This window comes from Anomaloglossus baeobatrachus (assembly GCF_048569485.1).
Source record: "Anomaloglossus baeobatrachus isolate aAnoBae1 chromosome 9 unlocalized genomic scaffold, aAnoBae1.hap1 SUPER_9_unloc_4, whole genome shotgun sequence".
Lineage (NCBI taxonomy): Eukaryota > Metazoa > Chordata > Amphibia > Anura > Aromobatidae > Anomaloglossus > Anomaloglossus baeobatrachus.
Genome location: NW_027441822.1, coordinates 70,938 through 94,611, shown reverse-complemented (window position 1 = coordinate 94,611; position 23,674 = coordinate 70,938). Strand labels below are relative to the sequence as shown.

The window sequence follows — 23,674 nt, the reverse complement described above, 5'->3', positions numbered from 1 at the left end:
GCAAAAGCAGGAAGGAGAAGACTTATGAATTGGTATAGGGTAAATTCAATCCGAAGGATGTTCGGAGAACTGAAAACCATGAACCAAAAGAACAATTTAACATGAACAACATGTGTACACAAAAGAACAAACAGCCCGAAGGGAACAGGGGCGGGTGCTGGGTCTCCCAATAGGAGCTAGAAGAAAAGGAATTTACAGTAAGTAAACAAAATTCCCTTCTTCTTTGTCGCTCCATTGGGAGACCCAGACAATTGGGACGTCCAAAAGCAGTCCCTGGGTGGGTAAAAGAATACCTCGATAGAAAGAGCTGAAAACGACCCCCTCTTACAGGTGGGCAACCGCCGCCTGAAGGACTCGCCTACCTAGACTGGCATCTGCCGAAGCATAGGCATGCACCTGATAGTGTTTCGTGAAAGTGTGCAGACTCGACCAGGTAGCCGCCTGACACACCTGCTGAGCCGTAGCCTGGTGCCGCAATGCCCAGGACGCACCCACGGCTCTGGTAGAATGGGCCTTCAGCCCTGAAGGAATCTGAAGCCCAGAAGAACGGTAGGCTTCAAGAATCGGTTCCTTGATCCACCGAGCCAAGGTTGACTTGGAAGCCTGCGACCCTTTACGCTGGCCAGCGACAAGGACAAAGAGCGCATCTGAACGACGCAGGGGCGCCGTGCGAGACACGTAGATCCGGAGTGCTCTCACTAGATCCAAAGAGTGCAAATCCTTTTCACATTTGTGAATTGGATTAGGGCAAAATGAAGGCAAGGAGATATCCTGATTGAGATGAAAAGGGGACACCACCTTAGGGAGAAAGTCCGGGACCGGACGCAGAACCAACTTATCCTGGTGAAACACCAGGAAGGGGGCTTTGCATGACAGCGCTGCAAGCTCCGACACTCTTCGGAGTGATGTAACTGCCACTAGAAATGCCACCTTCTGCGAAAGACGTGATAAAGAGACATCCCGCAGCGGCTCGAAAGGTGGTTTCTGAAGAGCCGTTAGCACCCTGTCAAGGTCCCAGGGTTCCAGCGGACGCTTGTATGGTGGGACTATGTGGCAAACTCCCTGCAGGAACGTGCGTACCTGCGGAAGCCTGGCCAGGCGCTTTTGAAAAAATACGGAGAGCGCCGATACTTGTCCTTTGAGAGAGCCGAGTGACAAACCCTTGTCCATTCCGGATTGAAGGAATGAAAGAAAAGTGGGTAAGGCAAACGGCCATGGAGGAAAACCGTTATCAGAGCACCAGGATAAGAAGATCCTCCACGTCCTGTGATAGATCTTGGCGGACGTTGGTTTCCTGGCCTGTCTCATAGTGGCAATGACATCTTGAGATAATCCTGAAGACGCTAGGATCCAGGACTCAATGGCCACACAGTCAGGTTGAGGGCCACAGAATTCAGATGGAAAAACGGCCCTTGTGACAGCAAGTCTGGGCGGTCTGGAAGCGCCCACGGTTGACCCACCGTGAGATGCCACAGATCCGGGTACCACGATCGCCTCGGCCAATCTGGAGCGACGAGAATGGCGCGACGACAGTCGGACCTGACTTTGCGCAGCACTCTGGGCAGCATCGCCAGAGGGGGAAACACATAAGGCAGTCGAAACTGCGACCAATCCTGAACTAATGCGTCCGCCGCCAGAGCTCTGTGATCCTGAGACTGTGCCATGAAGGCCGGGACCTTGTTGTTGTGTCGTGACGCCATGAGATCAACGTCCGGCGTTCCCCAGCGGCGACAGATCTCTCGAAACACGTCTGGGTGAAGAGACCATTCCCCCGCGTCCATGCCCTGACGACTGAGAAAATCTGCTTCCCAGTTTTCTACGCCCGGGATGTACACTGCGGAGATCGTGGAGGCTGTGGCCTCCACCCACTGCAGAATCCGCCTGACTTCCTGGAAGGCTTGACGACTGCGCGTGCCGCCCTGATGGTTGATGTATGCGACGGCAGTGGCGTTGTCCGACTGTATACGGATCTGCCTGCCCTCCAGCCACCGATGGAAGGCCAATAAGGCTAGATACACTGCCCTTATCTCCAGAACATTGATCTGAAGGGAGGACTTTACCGGAGTCCAGGTTCCCTGAGCCCTGTGGTGGCGGAAAACCGCTCCCCACCCTGAAAGGCTCGCGTCCGTGGTGACCACAGCCCAGGTTGGGGGTAGGAAGGATCTTCCTTGCTATAGAGAATTGGGACGGAGCCACCACTGAAGAGACGTCTTGGTTGCAAGGGACAGAGAGACGTTCCTGTCGAGGGAAGTCGACCTCCTGTCCCATTTGCGGAGAATGTCCCATTGGAGTGGCCGCAGATGGAATTGCGCGAACGGCACTGCCTCCATCGCTGCCACCATCTTCCCCAGGAAGTGCATGAGGCGCCTCAAGGGGTATGACTGACCCCGAAGAAGAGATTGTATCCCTGCCTGCAGGGACAGCTGTTTGTCCAGCGGTAGCTTGACTACCGCTGACTGTGTATGAAACTCCATGCCGAGGTAAGTCAGTGATTGAGTCGGTGTCAACTGGGATTTTGGGAAGTTGATTATCCACCCGAACTGCTGGAGAGTCGCCAGAGCGACTGTAAGGCTGTGTTGACATGCCGCCCGAGAAGCTGCCCTGACTAGGAGATCGTCTAAGTAGGGAATCACCGAGTGGCCCTGAGAGTGTAGGACTGCTACAACGGATGCCATGACTTTGGTGAACACCCGTGGGGCTGTTGCCAGGCCGAAAGGCAATGCCACGAACTGAAGGTGCTCGTCCCCGATGGCGAAACGCAAGAAGCGTTGATGTTCGGGTGCGATCGGCACATGGAGATAAGCATCCTTGATGTCGATCGATGCTAGGAAGTCTCCTTGTGACATCGAGGCGATGACCGAGCGGAGAGATTCCATCCGAAACCGTCTGGTCCTCACATGTCTGTTGAGCAATTTGAGGTCCAGAACGGGGCGGAATGATCCGTCCTTCTTTGGCACCACGAACAAGTTGGAGTAAAAGCCGCGACCATGTTCCTGAGGGGGAACCGGGATCACAACTCCCTCTGTTTTCAGAGTGGCCACTGCCTGAAAAAGTGCGTTGGCCCGCTAGGCGTAGGAAGAAAAAGCTGTCGCTTGAGAAGTCAGAGACGCAACCTGCGGAGCAGAATTACGTGTGACTGCATTAATCTCAGCCAGACAAGCTGAGATAGCTTGTAGTGCCCACACGGCTGCAAAGGCCGGGGCAAAAGACGCGCCCGTGGCTTCATAGATGGATTTCATCAGGAGCTCTATCTGCCTGTCAGTGGCATCCTTCAGCGATGAGCCATCTGCCACCGATACTACAGATCTAGCCGCCAATCTAGAGACTGGAGGATCCACCTTGGGACACTGAGCCCAACCCAACTACGTCAGAGGGGAAGGGGTAACGCGTGTCAGTAAGGCGCTTAGTAAAGCTCTTGTCCGGAACCGCTCTGGGCTTCTGGACTGCATCTCTGAAGTTAGAGTGATCGAAAAAAGCACTCCGTGTACGTTTGAGGAACCGAAACTGGTGTTTCTCCTGCTGAGAAGCCGACTCCTCTACAGGTGGAGGCGGGGGAGACAGATCTAACACCTGGTTAATGGACGAGATAAGATCATTAACTAAGGCGTCCCCTTCAGGTGTATCAAGATTGAGGGCAACGTCAGGTTCAGAGCCCTGAGCTGCGACGTCCGCCTCGTCCTCCAGAGAGTCCTCGGGCTGGGAACCCGAACAGCGTGAAGAAGTCGGGGAAGATTCCCAGCGAGCCCACTTAGTCGGTCTGGGACTGAGATCCGGGCAGGAGTCCTCCGCGTGGGACCTAGGGCCCAACCTGGGAGCGCGCTGCGGCGCGGACCGAGAGGGGCCTGGAGGCGACGAGCTAACGGGGACCGGGGCCTGTGTAAGGACCGGTCTGGACGGCAAAGCTTCTAGCAGCTTGGCAGACCATTTGTCCATAGACTGAGCCATGGATTGCGAAAGTGACTCAGAGAGTTTCTCAGCAAACGCAGCAAACTCTGTCCCTGCCGCCTGGACAGGGGGAGCAGGGGGGTCTACATGAGCCGAGGGGCCCACTAGTGACCGAGGCTCCGGCTGAGCAAGCGAAACAGGGGTTGAGCATTGCTCACAGTGAGGGTAGGTGGAACCTGCAGGTAACATAGCCGCACAAGAGGTACAGGTCGCAAAAAAACCCTGTGCCTTAGCACCTTTGCTCCTTGTGGACGACATGCTGTTGTCTCCTAGGAGAGTGATCACTGAGGGTATATGGGAAGGGGTATACAGCCCGACCGAACAGAAATATGTATATAAATACGTATCTATTCCGGCACCCTGGGGGGGACCAGCACCGGGTGACCGGTGTGGCTTACCGACCGCTAAAAAGCGAGTGTGTGTCCTCCAGATTCCCTGCCTTAGGTCTCCCAGAGCTGCAGAGCTCTTCTCTGATAATCCTCCACCGGCAGAATGCCAAAAAACATGGCTGCCGGAGCTCTCAGGGGAGGAGTGGAGCCGTGGGCGGTGCTAGAAAAGTGCGGGAATCTGGGGTCCCCACAGTGATCAGTGAGGGGGGAGGAAACATACAGGATGCTCCGGCCCTCACAGCCGACGTCAGGCCAGCCGTCCCGCCCTTACCCCTGACAGGCAAGCCCGGGGGCGGGATTTTAGCTACTAGGCCGCGATGAAGCCGGGGACTAAATTTAAGACCGCGGCCGACAAGCAGGCTCGGTCGGCGCGGAAGTCCGCCGGTCTTCCGAAATCAGCAGCTGCTGCAGCGTCCGGGAATAAGGCGCTCCATGCACAGTCCCCATGGGGACACAGAGTACCTTATAGATGCAGGGCCCGATCCCTGAGGAAGAATATACTCCTGTCCAGCAGATTCCCACAGGGGCTGCGGAGGGAGCCCGGTCCCAGTGAATGGATGACCGGTTAGGATCCCACTTCTCCCAGAGCCACTAAGGGATGGTGAAGGAAAACGGCATGAGGCTCCGGCCTTTGTACCCGCAATGGGTACCTCAACCTTAACAGCACCGCCGACTTTAGTGGGGTGAGAAGGGAACATGCCGGGGACCCCGTGGGGGTCCTCTTTTCTTCCAACCGATATAACTAATCTGAGAATGCATGAGTGGATGTGTGCCTCCTTCCACACAAAGCATAAAACTGAGGAGCCCGTGATGCACGGGAGGGTGTATAGGCAGAGGGGAGGGGTTACACTTTTAAAGTGTAATACTTTGTGTGGCCTCCGGAGGCAGAAGCTATACACCCAATTGTCTGGGTCTCCCAATGGAGCGACAAAGAAAAAGCGGGTAAAAACGCAGTGTGCGCACAGGGCCTAATGGAGTCTTCAGACTTGGTATATTGATGACCTTTCCTTGGCAAGGACATGCCATCACTTTATTATCAGTAGGGTTATACTTCTAGGACCCCCCACAATCCTGAGACTGAAGGGGCTAAGATGTCAATGTGTAGGAAAATTAGTGAGGATCCGCTTCAATCTCACAATCTGCACCCCACTAGTCATGTGATGGTATATCTTTTCTATAGGCTTCACTTTATTATATGGGTTTTTCCACCAATCTAATTCTGTGCTAATATTCTCGTCACTGGTAATGACACTTTCCATTTAGGCCGGTGTGGGTGGGTTTCTAATACTAACCTTGAATCCTGTTGGGCACCAGTCTACAAACTGAATAGTGCGTTTTGTCTTAATGGTTGCGATGGCGGCGTTGACATCCTTGGGGACCACGTCCCCCCTGTATAACATGCAGCAGGCCATGTATTTGCCGTGGCGGGGGTCACACTTCACCATCTGGTTTGCAGGCTCAAAGCAGGCATTGGTTATTTCAGCCACGGACAGCTGCTCGTGGTAGGCCTTCTCTGCAGAGATGACAGGCGCGTACGTGACCAGCGGGAAATGGATACGTGGATATGGAACCAGGTTTGTCTGAAATTCGGTGAGATCAACATTTAAAGCCCCATCAAACCTCAGCGAGGCAGTGATGGACGACACGATCTGCCCAATGAGACGGTTGAGATTTGTGTATGTTGGACGTTCAATGTCCAAGTTTCGGCGACAAATATCATAAATGGCCTCATTGTCCACCATAAAGGCGCAATCTGAATGCTCCAGCGTGGTGTGTGTGGTCAGTATGGAGTTGTATGGCTCCACCACTGCTGTGGACACTTGCGGTGCTGGGTAGATTGCAAACTCAAGCTTGGACTTCTTGCCATAATCTATAGAGAGTCTCTCCATCAGAAGAGATGCAAATCCTGAGCCTGTGCCGCCTCCAAAGCTGTGGAAAATGAGGAAACCTTGTAATCCGGTGCACTGGTCAGCCTGCGAGAGAAGATAGTGCCATATTACACATAACGGTCATAACCAAAGCCTTCCATGTCCTCTATGTATAGATCAGTGCTGATCATAGGGGCCATAGAGGAGCCTCAGTCACCATCACAGCCCTGCGATCATGTAACACCAGCTTCATACAGTGCGTCCACCCATCTCCTGTATACACCGCACCTATATACAGCGTGTCCACCCATCTCCTGTATACACCGCACCTATACAGAGCGTGTCCACCCATCTCCTGTATACACCGCACCTATATACAGTGTGTCCACCCATCTCCTGTATACACCGCACCTATATACAGTGTGTCCACCCATCTACTGTATACACCGCACCTATACAGAGCGTGTCCACCCATCTCCTGTATACACCGCACCTATATACAGTGTGTCCACCCATATCCTGTATACACCGCACCTATATACAGCGTGTCCACCCATCTCCTGTATACACCGCACCTATACAGAGCGTGCCCACCCATCTCCTGTATACACCACACCTATATACAGTGTGTCCACCCATCTCCTGTATACACCGCACCTATATACAGTGTGTCCACCCATCTCCTGTATACACCGCACCTATACAGAGCGTGTCCACCCATCTCCTGTATACACCGCACCTATATACAGTGTGTCCACCCATATCCTGTATACACCGCACCTATATACAGCGTGTCCACCCATCTCCTGTATACACCGCACCTATATACAGCGTGTCCACCCATCTCCTGTATACACCGCACCTATACAGAGCGTGTCCACCCATCTCCTGTATACACCGCACCTATATACAGTGTGTCCACCCATCTCCTGTATACACCGCACCTATATACAGTGTGTCCACCCATCTCCTGTATACACCGCACCTATACAGAGCGTGTCCACCCATCTCCTGTATACACCGCACCTATATACAGTGTGTCCACCCATCTCCTGTATACACCGCACCTATACAGAGCGTGTCCACCCATCTCCTGTATACACCGCACCTATATACAGCGTGTCCACCCATCTCCTGTATACACCGCACCTATACAGAGCGTGTCCACCCATCTCCTGTATACACCGCACCTATATACAGTGTGTCCACCCATCTCCTGTATACACCGCACCTATATACAGTGTGTCCACCCATATCCTGTATACACCGCACCTATATACAGTGTGTCCACCTATCTCCTGTATACACCGCACCTATATACAGTGTGTCCACCCATCTCCTGTATACACCGCACCTATATACAGCGTGTCCACCTATCTCCTGTATACACCGCACCTATATACAGCGTGTCCACCCATCTCCTGTATACACCGCACCTATATACAGCGTGTCCACCCATCTCCTGTATACACCGCACCTATATACAGTGTGTCCACCCATCTCCTGTATACACCGCACCTATATACAGTGTGTCCACCCATCTCCTGTATACACCGCACCTATATACAGTGTGTCCACCCATCTCCTGTATACACCGCACCTATATACAGTGCGTCCACCCATCTCCTGTATACACCGGACCTATATACAGTGCGTCCACCCATCTCCTGTATACACCGCACCTATATACAGTGTGTCCACCCATCTCCTGTATACACCGCACCTATATACAGTGTGTCCACCCATCTCCTGTATACACCGCACCTATATACAGTGCATCCACCCATCTCCTGTATACACCGCACCTATATACAGTGCGTCCACCCATCTCCTGTATACACCGCACCTATATACAGTGTGGCCACCCATCTCCTGTATACACCACACCTATATACAGTGTGTCCACCCATCTCCTGTATACACCGCACCTATATACAGTGTGTCCACCCATCTCCTGTATACACCGCACCTATATACAGTGTGTCCACCCATCTCCTGTATACACCGCACCTATATACAGTGTGGCCACCCATCTCCTGTATACACCGCACCTATATACAGTGTGTCCACCCATCTCCTGTATACACCGCACCTATATACAGTGTGTCCACCCATCTCCTGTATACACCGCACCTATATACAGTGTGGCCACCCATCTCCTGTATACACCGCACCTATATACAGTGTGGCCACCCATCTCCTGTATACACCGCACCTATATACAGTGTGGCCACCCATATCCTGTATACACCGCACCTATATACAGTGTGTCCACCCATATCCTGTATACACCGCACCTATATACAGTGTGTCCACCCATATCCTGTATACACCGCACCTATATACAGTGTGTCCACCCATCTCCTGTATACACCGAACCTATATACAGCGTGTCCACCCATCTACTGTATACACCGCACCTATATACAGTGTGGCCACCCATCTCCTGTATACACCGCACCTATATACAGTGTGGCCACCCATCTCCTGTATACACCGCACCTATATACAGTGTGGCCACCCATCTCCTGTATACACCGCAACTATATACAGTGTGTCCACCCATCTCCTGTATACACCGCACCTATATACAGTGTGTCCACCCATATCCTGTCCACCGCCATTAACTTGAGAACGGCGGCAGCTATAGGCATAGAAGTGGTGTCTAGGTATAGTAAAGTAGCCATGCGCTACGCAATGAAGCCACCTATAGCGCCACCTGGTGGAAAGAAGGGAATTTTGTTTACTTACCGTAAATTCCTTTTCTTCTAGCTCCAATTGGGAGACCCAGACAATTGGGTGTATAGGCTATGCCTCCGGAGGCCGCACAAAGTATTACACTAAAAGTGTAAAGCCCCTCCCCTTCTGCCTATACACCCCCCGTGCTCCCACGGGCTCCTCAGTTTTGGTGCAAAAGCAAGAAGGAGGAAATATAATTACAAACTGGTTTAAAGTAACTTCAATCCGAAGGAACATCGGAGAACTGAAACCATTCAACATGAACAACATGTGTACACAAAAAGAAGGGAATTTTGTTACTTACCGTAAATTCCTTTTCTTCTAGCTCTTATTGGGAGACCCAGACGATTGGGGTATAGCTACTGCCCTCCGGAGGCCACACAAAGCACTACACTAAAAAGTGCAAGGCCCCTCCCCCTCTGGCTATACCCCCCCGTGGTATCACGGGTTCTCCAGTTTTAGTGCCAAAGCAAGAAGGAGGAAGCCAATAACTGGTTTAAACAAATTAACTCCGAATAACGTCGGAGAACTGAAAAACCGTTCAACATGAACAACATGTGTACCCGCAAACAACCAAGAAATCCCGAAGGACAACAGGGCGGGTGCTGGGTCTCCCAATAAGAGCTAGAAGAAAAGGAATTTACGGTAAGTAACAAAATTCCCTTCTTCTTCAGCGCTCTATTGGGAGACCCAGACGATTGGGACGTCCAAAAGCTGTCCCTGGGTGGGTAAAGAGATACCTCATGTTAGAGCTGCAAAACAGCCCTCCCCTACGGGGATGTCACTGCCGCCTGCAGGACTCTTCTACCTAAGCTGGCATCCGCCGAAGCATAGGTATGCACCTGATAATGTTTGGTGAAAGTGTGCAGACTCGACCAGGTAGCTGCCTGGCACACCTGTTGAGCCGAAGCCTGGTGTCGTAGCGCCCAGGACGCACTCACGGCTCTGGTTGAATGGGCTTTCAGCCCTGAAAGAACCGGAAGCCCTGCAAAACGGTAGGCTTCCAGAATTGGTTCTTTGATCCATCGAGCCAGGGTGGCTTTAGAAGCCTGCAACCTCTTGCGCGTACCAGCGACAAGGGCATCGGAACGGCGTACGGGCGCCGTGCGTGAAATGTAGATTCTGAGTGCTCTCACCAGATCTAGCAAACGTAAATCATTCTCATACCGGTGAACCGGATGAGTGCAAAAGGACGGTAAGGAGATATCCTGATTAAGATGAAACGAGGATACTACCTTAGGGAGAAACTCCGGAATGATGCGCAGCACTACCTTGTCCTGGTGAAACACCAGGAAGGGAGCCTTGGATGACAGAGCTGCCAGCTCAGACACTCGCCGAAGCGATGTGATCGCAACGAGAAACGCCACCTTCTGTGACAGGCGAGAAAAGGAAACTTCCTTCAGAGGCTCGAAAGGCGGCTTCTGGAGAGCAACTAGAACCCTGTTCAGATCCCATGGATCCAACGGCCGCTTGTACGGGGGTACGATATGACAAACCCCCTGCGGGAACGTGCGCACCTTAGAAAGACGTGCTAGACGCTTCTGAAAAAACACGGATAGTGCTGAGACTTGCCCTTTGAGGGAGTCTAGCGACAAGCCCTTTTCTAACTCCTATTGTAGGAAGGAAAGAAAGATAGGCAATGCAAATGGCCAGGGAGACACTCCCTGAGTAGAGCACCAGATTAAGAAAACCTTCCACGTTCTGTGGTAGATCTTAGCAGACGTGGGCTTCCTAGCCTGTCTCATGGTGGCAACGACCCCTTGGGATAATCCTGAAGACGCTAGGATCCAGGACACACAAGCCACACAGTCAGGTTCAGGGCCGCAGAATTCCGATGGAGAAAACGGCCCTTGAGACAGTAAGTCTGGTCGGTCTGGTAGTGACCCCGGTCGGCCGACCGTGAGATGCCACAGATCCGGGTACCACGATCTCCTCGGCCAGTCTGGTGCGACGAGTATGACGCGGCTGCAATCGGATCTGATTTTTGCGCAGTACTCTGGGCAAGAGTGCCAGAGGTGGAAACACATATGTGAGCCGGAACTGCGACCAATCTTGCACTAAGGCGTCTGCCGCCAGAGCTCTGTGATCGCGCGATCGTGCCATAAATGCCGGGACCTTGTTGGTGTGCCGAGACGCCATTAGGTCGACGTCCGGCCCCCCCCCCCAGCGGCAACAGATTTCCTGAAACACGTCCGGGTGAAGGGACCATTCCCCCGCGTCCATGCCCTGGCGACTGAGGAAGCCTGCTTCCCAGTTTTCTACGCCCGGGATGTGAACTGCGGATATGGTGGATGCTGTGTCCTCCACCCACATGAGGATTCGCCGGACTTCCTGGAAGGCTGCTGACTGCGTGTCCCTCCTTGGTGGTTGATGTATGCCACCGCTGTGGAGATGTCCGACTGGATTCGGATCTGCTCCCTTCTAGCCACTTTTGGAAAGCTAATAGGGTAAGATACCCTGCCCCGATTTCCAGCACATCGAACTGAAGGGTGGACTCCTGCTGAGTCCACGTCCGCTGAGCCATGTGGCGGAGACAAACTGCTCCCCACCCTGACAGACTCGTATCTGTCGTGACCACTGCCCAGGATGGGGGCTATGGCAATGAGGTGGGAATAAGCCACTATTGCAGAGAGTCCTCGGCCGTCAGGGAAAGGGAGACTTCCCGTCCAGGGAGGTTGACTGCCCATCCCATTGGCGGAGAATGTCCCATTGCCGTTGGCGCAGATGAAACTGCGCAAAGAGAACTGCCTCGATGGCTGCCACCATCTTCCTTAGGAAGTGCATGAGGCGCCTTAAGGGGTGCGACTGGCCTTGAAGGAGAGACTGCACCTCTGTCCGCAGTGAACGCTGCTGGTTCAGCGGAAGCTTCACTATGGCTGATAGAGTATGAAACTCCATGCCGAGATACGTTAGTGATTGAGTCGGAGACAGATTTGACCTTGCCAAATTGATGATCCACCCGAAAGTCTGGAGAGTCTCCAGCGTAACATTCAGGCTGCGTTGGCATGCCTCGAGGGAGGTTGCTTTGACGAGTAGATCGTCCAAGTACGGAATCACCGGGTGTCCGTGAGAGTGCAAGACTGCTACCACTGCTGCCATGACCTTGGTGCCCACCCGTGGGGCTGTCGCCAGACTGAATGGCAGAGCTACGAACAGAAGATGTTCGTCTCCTATCACAAAACGTAGAAAACGTTGGTGCTCCGTAGCAATTGGCACGTGGAGATAGGCATCTTTGATGTCTGTTGAGGCAAGGAAGTCTCCTCGAGACATTGAGGCAATGACGGATCGGAGGGATCCCATCCGGAACCGCCTGGCGTTCGCATGCTCGTTGAGCAGTTTCAGAACCAGAACAGGACGGAAGGAACCGTCCATTTTTGGAGCCACAAAGAGATTGGAGTACAAACCCTCGCCCTCGTTCCTGAGGGGGGACAGGGATCACCACTCCTTCTGCTCTTAGAGCGTCCACCGCCTGCAGCAGGGCATCTGCTCGGTGGAGAGGTGGGGCCGTTCTGAAGAATGGAGTCGGAGGACGAGAACAGAACACTGTCCTGTGCACGTGAGCACAATGTCCGTCACCCACCGGTCTGTGACCTGTGGCAGCTAAATGTCGCCAAAGGCGGGGGAGTCTGCCATCAACCGCGGATGCGGAGAGAGAGAGAGAGAGCTGAGAGTCCTGAGGAGACCGCCTTGGTAGCGGTTCCTCCGACTGCCTTCCTTGGGCGAGATTGAGCCCGGCCGGAATCTGAGCCCGTCTGAGGTTTTGTAGCCCTTTTGCACGAGGACAATTGGGACCTGCCGGAGCTTGGGAAGGACCGAAACCTCGACTGTACTTTTAGGACAGCATTAACAGGGTAAGTCGCAGTGCAGACATTGCGGGGTTACGGACGCCTCTGCGGTACAGATGTCCCTGCTCAAGGTCAGCTGCGCAAGAACAGCAGAAAAGGTTAGGTTGCCAATACGGCTGTGGATGCCGGAGCAACCGACACGCCGATAGCCTCCTAGACAGATTTCAACCAGAGTCCATCTGTCTGTGAATGGCATCTTGAAGTGAAGCCCCATCTCCAGTGCAACTATGGCTCTATATGCAAGCCTGGAGATTGGAGAATCCACCTTTGGACCCTGGGTCCAGCGCTGACCACGTCAGGGGAAAAAAGGGATAACGTGTATCCTAAAAACGTTTGGAGAAGACGCTTATCTGGTAAGCGTGGTGTTCCTGGACTGCTTCTCTGAAGTCAGCGTGGCCAGAAAAATACTCAATATCTGCGTGAGACACTGAAAAGGAACTTCTCCTGTTCGTCTCCTATCTCCACTGGGGGAGCTGAGGGAGAAAGATCCAACCTTCCATTGGTGGACGGTATAGGATCATTCCGTATGGCGTTACCACCCGGTGTATCCGGATTGAGAGCGATGTCAGTATCAAAGCCCTGAAGAGCTGCCGTTTGTTCAAGTAGATTGCCCATGGGTGCAAGTCTCTATATTATGACTACTCCGTCCCTGTCCATGGACAGGGTTGACAGGAGGTTTCTTTGGCCACAACTAGTAGAGCCCCGGCAGACGAAGTGCTAGAGACCCCGGCAGACGACGTGCTACAGGGGAGCATGCACACAATGGGACGGTGTCATGAACAGCATCCCATGTAGTAAAAACAGCACTGAAAACTGTGTTGCTTTTTTGCCGCTGCCGACTAGCTATCTAGAAGTATATAGCCAAGATTGGTGACCGTACAGTGCAATGTATAGCATACAGGCATAAAGTACAAATGACCACTGCAGCACAAGCAATACAAGCAGCATAGAAGCCTGTGCCCTGGCACCCCTGCTCTTCTGCTGCTGTATACTAGTCATCTAGGGGAATATAGCCCAGAAGAGTGACCATACAGTGCAATGTATAGCATACAAGCACAAGTACAAATGAACACTGCAGCACATGCAATCCAAGCAGCATAGAAGCCTGTGCCCTGGCACCTCTGCTCTTCTGCTGCTGTAGACTGGTCATCTAGGGGAATATAGCCCAGAAGAGTGACCATACAGTGCAATGTATAGCATACAAGCACAAGTACCAATGCACACTGCAGCCCATGCAATACAAGCAGCATAGAAAAAAACCTGTGCCCCAGCACCCTTGGTTTTCTGCTGCTGTAGTCTAGCCATTCCAGAAGAATATAGCTAAGACTAGCGACTGTACAGTGCAATGTATAGCATATCAGCATAAACACAAATGAACCCCTCAGTCGTGCAAAACAAGCAGCCTAGAAAGCCTGTGCTTTAGCACACCTGCTTTCCTGCTGCTGATGTGTCGCTCCCCAAGCGGGCATATAGCGACCTATGTAGTTAAAAACAACACATGTATACGCTGCATATATATTGTGGTCAGCACTATGTGTGCCCTTACCGCCCGCCTATAAGCGGGTGTATGAACGCCACTGTCCTGCCTTGGTGCCCCGAGCTCTGCAGTAATGGCTGCCGGCTTCTTCCCCAGCTCGTGTGAGTAGGGGCGGGCCGTGGGCGTGCCCCCAAGGCAGAGCGGGAATCCGGCGTCCGACAGAGTGCAGTGAGAGGGCTGGAGCATGTAAAAAGGCTCCAGCCCTCGGCGCTGCTGATTGCTCAGCGCCTGTCCCCTTCCCTGAGTGACAGGGAGGGGGCGGGAACGAAGCGGCACTAGGCCGCAGAAGCCGGGGACTGGAGTTATAAGCGCCGCCGCCGTAAAAGCGCGGTCGGCGCCCAGTCCCCGGCGAACTACAAGTCCCAGCCGCGCCGCCGCTCCCGGAGCGTCCGGCGCGGTAGTTCCCAAAACACAAAGTCACTCAGCAAAGCTGCAGTGACTGTAACCCTTTACTGTCCCCGGCGCACTAGCACACCCAGCAAGTCTGGAGTGTGCTGTGCCTGTGTGTACGGGGACACAGAGTACCTGTAATGGTGCAGGGCCATGTCCCTGAACGGTACTCCAGCTCCGTATCCAGCAGGTTCAAATGGGTCTGTGGATGGAGCCCGGCGTCAGAGCTTTGAGGCCGGCAGGATCCCACTTCCTCAGAGCCCCTCAGGGGGATGTGGAAGGAAAGCAGCATGTGGGCTCCAGCCTCCGTACCAGCAATAGGTACCTCAACCTTACAACACCATCCAGGGGTGAGAAGGGAGCATGCTGGGGGCCCTATATGGGCCCTCTTTTCTTCCATCCGAAATAGTCAGCAGCTACTGCTGACTAAAATCTGTGGAGCTATGCGTGGATGTCTGACCTCCTTCGCACACAAAGCTAAAACTGGAGAACCCGTGATACCACGGGGGGGTATAGCCAGAGGGGGAGGGGCCTTGCACTTTTTAGTGTAGTGCTTTGTGTGGCCTCCGGAGGGCAGTAGCTATACCCCAATCGTCTGGGTCTCCCAATAGAGCGCTGAAGAAAACAGGGGCGGGTGCTGGGTCTCCCAATTAGAGCTAGAAGAAAAGGAATTTACGGTAAGTAAACAAAATTCCCTTCTTCTTTTTCGCTCTATTGGGAGACCCAGACAATTGGGACGTCCAAAAGCAGTCCCTGGGTGGGTAAAATAATACCTCGTAAGAGAGCCGTAAAACGGCCCTTTCCTACAGGTGGGCAACCGCCGCCTGAAGGACTCGTCTACCTAGGCTGGCATCCGCCGCAGCATAGGTATTCACCTGATAGTGTTTCGTGAAAGTGTGCAGGCTCGACCAGGTAGCCGCCTGACACACCTGCTGAGCCGTAGCCTGGTGCCTCAAAGCCCAGGACGCGCCCACGGCTCTGGTAGGATGGGCCTTCAGCCCTGAGGGAACCGGAAGCCCAGCCGAACGGTAAGCTTCGATAATTGGCTCCTTGATCCACCGAGCCAGGGTTGATTTGGAAGCCTGTGACCCTTTACGCTGGCCAGCGACAAGGACAAAGAGTGCATCCGAGCGGCGCCGTACGAGAAATGTAGAATCTGAGTGCTCTCACCAGATCTAACAAGTGCAAATCCTTTTCACATTGGTGAACTGGATGAGGATAAAAAGAAGGTAAGGAGATATCCTGATTGAGATGAAAGGGGGATACAACCTTAGGGAGAAATTCCGGAACCGGACGTAGAACCACCTTGTCCTGGTGAAACACCAGAAAAGGGGCTGTGCATGACAACGCTGCTAGCTCAGACACTCTCCGAAGAGAGGTGACTGCTACTAGGAAGACCACCTTCTGCGAAAGGCGTGAGAGAGAGATATCTCTCATTGGCTCGAATGGTGGTTTCTGAAGAACCATCAGCACCCTGTTCAGATCCCAGGGTTCTAACGGCCGCTTGTAAGGTAGAACGATGTGACAAACTCCCTGCAGGAACGTGCGTACCTGTGGAAGTCTAGCTAGGCGCTTCTGGAAAAACACCGAGAGCGCAGAAACTTGTCCCTTAAGGGAGCCGAGCGACAAACCCTTTTCCAGTCCAGATTGAAGGAAGGACAGAAAAGTAGGTAATGCAAATGGCCAGGGAGAAAAACCCTGAGCAGAGCACCATGACAGAAAAATTTTCCACGTCCTGTGATAGATCTTGGCGGACGTTGGTTTCCTAGCCTGTCTCATAGTGGCAATGACATCCTGAGATAATCCTGAAGATGCTAGGATCCAGGACTCAATGGCCACGCAGTCAGGTTGAGGGCCGCAGAATTCAGATGGAAAAACGGCCCTTGAGACAGCAAGTCTGTTCGGTCTGGTAGTGCCCACGGTTGGCCGACCGTGAGATGCCACAGATCCGGGTACCACGACCTCCTCGGCCAGTCTGGAGCGACGAGGATGGCGCGGCGGCAGTCGGCCCTGATCTTGCGTAACACTCTGGGCAACAGTGCCAGCGGAGGAAACACATACGGGAGCTGAAACTGCGACCAATCCTGAACTAAGGCGTCTGCCGCCAGAGCTCTGGGGTCTTGAGACCGTGCCATGAACATTGGTACCTTGTTGTTGTGCCGGGACGCCATGAGGTCGACGTCCGGCACCCCCCAGCGGCAACAGATCTCCTGAAACACGTCCGGGTGAAGGGACCATTCCCCTGCGTCCATGCCCTGGCGACTGAGATAATCTGCTTCCCAGTTTTCCACGCCTGGGATGTGAACTGCGGATATGGTGGAGGACGTGGCTTCCACCCACATCAAGATCCGCCGGACTTCCTGGAAGGCTTGACGACTGCGTGTGCCGCCTTGGTGATTGATGTATGCCACCGCTGTGGAATTGTCCGACTGAATTCGGATCTGCTTGCCTGCCAGCCACTGCTGGAACGCTTTCAGGGCAAGATACACTGCCCGAATTTCCAGAACATTGATCTGAAGCGAGGACTCTTGCCGGGTCCACGTACCCTGAGTCCTGTGGTGGAGAAAAACCGCTCCCCATCCTGACAGACTCGCGTCTGTCGTGACTACTTCCCAGGATGGGGGAAGGAAGGATTTCCCCTTCGATAATGAAGTGGGAAGAAGCCACCACCGAAGGGAGGCTTTGGTCGCCTGAGAGAGGGAGACGGTCCTGTCGAGGGACGTCGGCTTCCTGTCCCATTTGCGTAGGATGTCCCATTGAAGGGGACGCAGGTGAAACTGCGCGAAAGGGACTGCTTCCATTGCTGCCACCATCTTCCCCAAGAAGTGCATGAGGCGCCTCAAGGGGTGTGACTGGCCTTGAAGGAGAGACTGTACCCCTTTCTGAAGTGACTGCTGTTTGATCAGCGGAAGCTTCACTATCGCTGAGAGGGTATGAAACTCCATGCCAAGGTACGTCAGCGATTGGGCCGGTGTCAGATTTGACTTTGGAAAATTGATGATCCACCCGAAACTCTGGAGAGTCTCCAGGGTAACGTCGAGGCTGTGTTGGCATGCCTCTTGAGAGGGTGCCTTGATCAACAGATCGTCCAAGTACGGGATCACAGAATGACCCTGAGAATGGAGGACCGCTACTACAGTAGCCATAACCTTGGTGAAAACCCGTGGGGCTGTTGCCAGGCCGAATGGTAGTGCCACGAACTGCAGGTGTTCGTTTTCCATGGCGAAGCGCAAGAAGCGTTGGTGCTCTGGGGCAATCGGAACGTGGAGATAAGCATCTTTGATATCGATCGATGCAAGGAAATCTCCCTGGGACATTGAGGCGATGACGGAACGGAGGGATTCCATCCGGAACCGCCTGGTCTTTACGTGTTTGTTGAGAAGTTTCAGGTCCAGGACAGGACGGAAGGACCCGTCCTTCTTTGGGACCACAAACAAGTTGGAGTAAAAACCGTGGCCCTGTTGCTGAAGAGGAACAGGGACCACCACTCCTTCTGCCTTCAGGGTGCCCAGCGCCTGCCGAAGAGCCTCGGCTCGCTCGGGAGGCGGAGAGGACCGGAAGAATCGAGTCGGGGGACGAGAGATGAACTCTATCTTGTAACCGTGAGAGAGAATGTCTCTCACCCAGCGGTCTTTTATTTGTGGCAGCCAGGTGTCGCAAAAGCGGGAGAGCCTGCCACCGACCGAGGATGCTACTAGAGGAGGTAGAAAGTCATGAGGCAGCCGCTTTGTTAGCGGTGCTCCCAATGGCCTTTTTAGGACGTGACTTAGACCGCCATGCATCAGAGTTCCTTTGTTCTTTCTGAGACCTTTTGGACGAGGAGAATTGGGACCTGCCCGCGCCCCGAAAGGACCGAAACCTCGACTGCCCTCTCCTCTGTTGGGAGAGGTTCTGCTTGGGCTGGGGTAAGGATGTATCCTTTCCCTTGGATTGTTTGATGATTTCATCCAGGCGCTCGCCAAAGAGCCTGTCGCCAGAAATTGGCAAACCGGTTAAACGCTTTTTGGAAGCGGAATCTGCCTTCCACTCCCGTAGCCACAAGGCCCTGCGGACTACTACCGAATTGGCGGTCGCAACTGCCGTACGGCTCACAGAGTCCAGGACAGCATTCATAGCGTAAGACGCAATTGCCGAGGTCTGGGAGGTAATGGAAGCCACTTGTGGCGCGGCCGCTTCAATTTTCGCTTGACCTGCTGATATAGCTTGTAGCGCCCATACGGCTGCGAATGCTGGGGCAAAAGAAGCTCCGATAGCTTCATAGATGGATTTCATCCAGAGCTCCATCTGCCTGTCAGTGGCATCTTTAAGCGAGGCCCCATCTTCCACTGCAAGTATGGATCTAGCCGCCAGTCTGGAGATTGGAGGATCCACTTTGGGACATTGAATCCAACCTTTAACCACTTCCGGGGGAAAAGGATAACGTGTATCCTTAAGGCGCTTAGAGAAACGCTTATCCGGACAAGCATGGTGATTCTGGATTGCCTCTCTGAAATCAGAGTGGTCTAGAAACATACTCTGTGTACGCTTGGGGAACCTGAAGCGAAATTTCTCCTGCTGAGAATCTGACTCCTCCGCCGGAGGGGCTGAGGGAAGAATATCCAGCAACTGATGAATGGATGCAATAAGATCATTCACTATGGCGTCCCCGTCTGGAGAATTAAGATTGAGAGGGCTCCCAGGATCAGAATCCTGATCAGCTGTCTCCGCATCATCAACCAGAGAATCCCCCCGCTGAGACCCTAAACAATATGATGTCGAGGGAAATTCTAAGCGGGCCCGCTTAGACGATCTGGGGCTAGGTTCTAAGTCCGAACCCTCCGTCTGGGATGTATGAGATACCCCGTGAGGACATTGTTGGTCCAACTGAGGGGGGTCAGGGAACAATGATTCAACAGAGTCCCTTTGCTGAGATACCGGTCTGGACTGCAAGGCTTCTAGTATCTTAGCCATAGTCTCAGAGAGTTGATCCTTAAAGGCTGCAAACTCAGTCCCCGTCACCTGGACAGTGTCAACAGGTGGCTCCCCCTGGGCCCCTCTTAGCAGAGGATCCGGCTGAGGAAGTGTCACAGGGGTCGAACACTGTACACAATGAGGGTCAGTGGAACCTGCCGGTAGCTGGGTCTTACATGCGGCGCAGGCAACATAATAAGCCTGTGTTTTGGCACCCCTGCCTTTTGTGGGCGCCATGCTATAGTTTTCCCTGAGTAACACAATAGGGTATATAGCCAGAAAGAACTGTGCTCATACAGTGTAAATTATATACAGTACACAAATAATGTACCAATACAATACAGCACCATGGGGCTAGCACCACATGTGCTGCTTACCAGCCGCCTAAGCGGTTGTGAGGCCACCAGAGACCGTGTCTGGGTCTCCCATGAATATGTCCCTCTCTGCAGCATCGGTGGAGCTGACAGGAATGGCTGCGGCGTCCTGACGAGCTGAGGAAGCTGTGGGCGTGGCCTAGAAAGAGCGCGAAACGGGCGCTCACACTGTGCACAGTGAGGGGAGTGGAGCATGTAAATCATACTCCAGCCCTCATTGCTGCTCGCTCCGTGCAGCGTCCCGCCCTTCCCCTGCCTGTCAGGGCTGAGGGCGGGAGAAAAAAAGGGAAACTAGGCCGCAATGAAGCCGGGGACTGTAGTAATAAACGCGGCCGCCGTAAAAGCGCGGTCGCGTGAAAGTCCCCGGCGAACTACAAGTCCCAGCCGCGCCGCAGTGTCCCGTGGCAACGGCGGTCAGTGCGGTAGCCCTTACATATAAACACACTCAGCGACGCTGAGTGTGTAATGGCACATATAGACCCGGTCAGCGCCGCGGTCCCCGGTGCACTAGCACACCCAGCAAAGCTGAGGTGATGCCGTGCGCAGTCCCCATAGGGATACAGAGTACCTTTAAGATGCAGGGCCATGTCCCTGAACGGTATCGGCTCCTATCCATCAGGCTCCACAGGAGTTGTGGATGAAGCCCGGTCTCAGTGCCTGGAGACCGATAAGATCCCACTTCACCCAGAGCCCTAAGGGGGATGGGGAAGGAAAACAGCATGTGGGCTCCAGCCTCCGTACCCGCAATGGATACCTCAACCTTAACAACACCGCCGACAAAAGTGGGGTGAGAAGGGAGCATGCTGGGGGCCCTATATGGGCCCACTTTTCTTCCATCCGACCTAGTCAGCAGCTGCTGCTGACTAATCTGTGGAGCTGTGCTTGCATGTCTGCCTCCTTCGCACAAAGCATAAAAACTGAGGAGCCCGTGGGAGCACGGGGGGTGTATAGGCAGAAGGGGAGGGGCTTAACACTTTTGAGTGTAATACTTTGTGCTGCCTCCGGAGGCATAGCCTATACACCCCAATTGTCTGGGTCTCCCAATAGAGCGAAAAAGAAATTCCCTTCTTCTTTGTCGCTCCATTGGGAGACCCAGACAATTGGGACGTCCAAAAGCAGTCCCTGGGTGGGTAAAATAATACCTCGTAATGGAGCCGTAAAACGGCCCCTTCCTACAGGTGGGCAACCGCCGCCTGAAGGACTCGTCTACCTAGGCTGGCATCCGCCGAAGCATAGGTATGCACCTGATAGTGTTTCGTGAAAGTGTGCAGGCTCGACCAGGTAGCCGCCTGACACACCTGCTGAGCCGTAGCCTGGTGCCTCAAAGCCCAGGACGCGCCCACGGCTCTGGTAGAATGGGCCTTCAGCCCTGCGGGAACCGGAAGCCCAGCAGAACGGTAAGCTTCGAGAATTGGCTCCTTGATCCACCGAGCCAGGGTTGATTTGGAAGCCTGTGACCCTTTACGCTGGCCAGCGACAAGGACAAAGAGTGCATCCGAGCGGCGCAGGGGCGCCGTACGAGAAATGTAGAGTCTGAGTGCTCTCACCAGATCTAACAAGTGCAAATCCTTTTCACATTGGTGAACTGGATGAGGACAAAAAGAGGGTAAGGAGATATCCTGATTGAGATGAAAAGGGGGATACCACCTTAGGGAGAAATTCCGGAACCGGACGCAGAACCACCTTGTCCTGGTGAAACACCAGGAAAGGGGCTTTGCACGACAACGCTGCTAGCTCAGACACTCTCCGAAGTGAAGTGACTGCTACTAGAAAGAAGGGAATTTTGTTACTTACCGTAAATTCCTTTTCTTCTAGCTCCTATTGGGAGACCCAGACGATTGGGTGTATAGCACTGCCTCCGGAGGCCACACAAAGCATTACACTTAAAAGTGTAAGGCCCCTCCCCTTCTGGCTATACACCCCCAGTGGGATCACTGGCTGCTCAGTTTTAGTGCTAAAGCAAGAAGGAGGAAAGCCAATAACTGGTTCAAACAAATTCACTCCGAAGTAACATCGGAGAACTGAAAACCATTGAACATGAACAACATGTGTACCCGAAAACAACCAAAAATCCCGAAGGACAACAGGGCGGGTGCTGGGTCTCCCAATAGGAGCTAGAAGAAAAGGAATTTACGGTAAGTAACAAAATTCCCTTCTTCTTCGGCGCTCCATTGGGAGACCCAGACGATTGGGACGTCCAAAAGCTGTCCCTGGGTGGGTAAAGAATACCTCATGTTAGAGCTGCAAGACAGCCCTCCCCTATAGGGAGGCAACTGCCGCCTGCAGGACTCTTCTACCTAGGCTGGCGTCCGCCGAAGCATAGGTATGCACCTGATAATGTTTGGTGAAAGTGTGCAGACTCGACCAGGTAGCTGCCTGGCACACCTGTTGAGCCGTAGCCTGGTGTCGTAATGCCCAGGACGCACCCACGGCTCTGGTTGAGTGGGCCTTCAGCCCTGATGGAACCGGAAGCCCAGCAACACGGTAGGCCTCAAGAATTGGTTCCTTGATCCATCGAGCCAGGGTGGCTTTGGAAGCCTGCGACCCTTTGCGCTTACCAGCGACAAGGACAAAGAGTGCATCCGAGCGGCGCAGAGGCGCCGTGCGGGAAATGTAGATTCTGAGTGCTCTCACCAGATCTAGCAAATGTAAATCCTTTTCATACCGATGAACTGCATGCGGATAAAAGGAAGGCAAGGAGATATCCTGATTAAGATGAAAAGAGGATACCACCTTAGGGAGAAACTCCTGAATGGGGCGCAGCACTACCTTGTCCTGGTGGAACACCAGGAAGGGAGCCTTGGATGACAGCACTGCTAGTTCCGACACTCTCCGAAGAGACGTGACCGCTACCAGAAAGGCCACTTTCTGTGAGAGTCGAGAAAGTGAAACATCTCTCAGAGGCTCGAAGGGCGGCTTCTGGAGAGCAACAAGGACCTTGTTTAGATCCCACGGATCTAACGGCCGCCTGTACGGAGGGACGATATGACAGACCCCCTGCAGGAACGTGCGCACCTGAGAAAGTCGTGCTAGCCGCTTCTGAAAAAACACGGATAGTGCCGAGACTTGCCCTTTAAGGGAGCCGAGCGACAAGCCCTTTTCCAACCCCGATTGCAGGAAGGAAAGAAGGACAGGCAACGCGAATGGCCAGGGGGATACTCCTTGTGCAGAGCACCAGGATAAGAAAATCTTCCACGTTCTGTGGTAAATCTTAGCAGAAGTGGACTTCCTAGCCTGTCTCATGGTGGCCACGACCCCTTGGGATAATCCTGAAGACGCTAGGATCCAGGACTCAATGGCCACACAGTCAGGTTCAGGGCCGCAGAATTCCGATGGAAAAATGGCCCTTGGGACAGTAAATCTGGTCGGTCTGGTAGTGCCCACGGTTGGCCGACCGTGAGATGCCACAGATCCGGGTACCACGACCTCCTCGGCCAGTCTGGGGCGACGAGTATGACGCGGCCGCAATCGGATCTGATCTTGCGTAGCACTCTGGGCAAGAGTGCCAGAGGTGGAAACACATAAGGGAGCCGGAACTGCGACCAATCTTGCACTAAGGCGTCTGCCGCCAGAGCTCTTTGATCGCGAGACCGCGCTATGAAGGTCGGGACCTTGTTGTTGTGCCGAGACGCCATTA

The 23,674-nt window shown here is 53.6% G+C and overlaps 1 protein-coding gene across 1 annotated transcript in view; it reads right to left on the bottom strand.

The window, feature by feature from the left end:
- LOC142259777 (tubulin alpha-3 chain-like) overlaps positions 1-23,674 on the bottom strand; it is a 72,618-nt gene that overhangs the window by 7,452 nt on the left and 41,492 nt on the right. Inside the window, exon 4 of the mRNA XM_075331885.1 lies at positions 5,627-6,307. Within this exon, the coding sequence (XP_075188000.1) occupies positions 5,627-6,307 (681 nt within the window). The remainder of the gene's footprint in view (positions 1-5,626; positions 6,308-23,674) is intronic.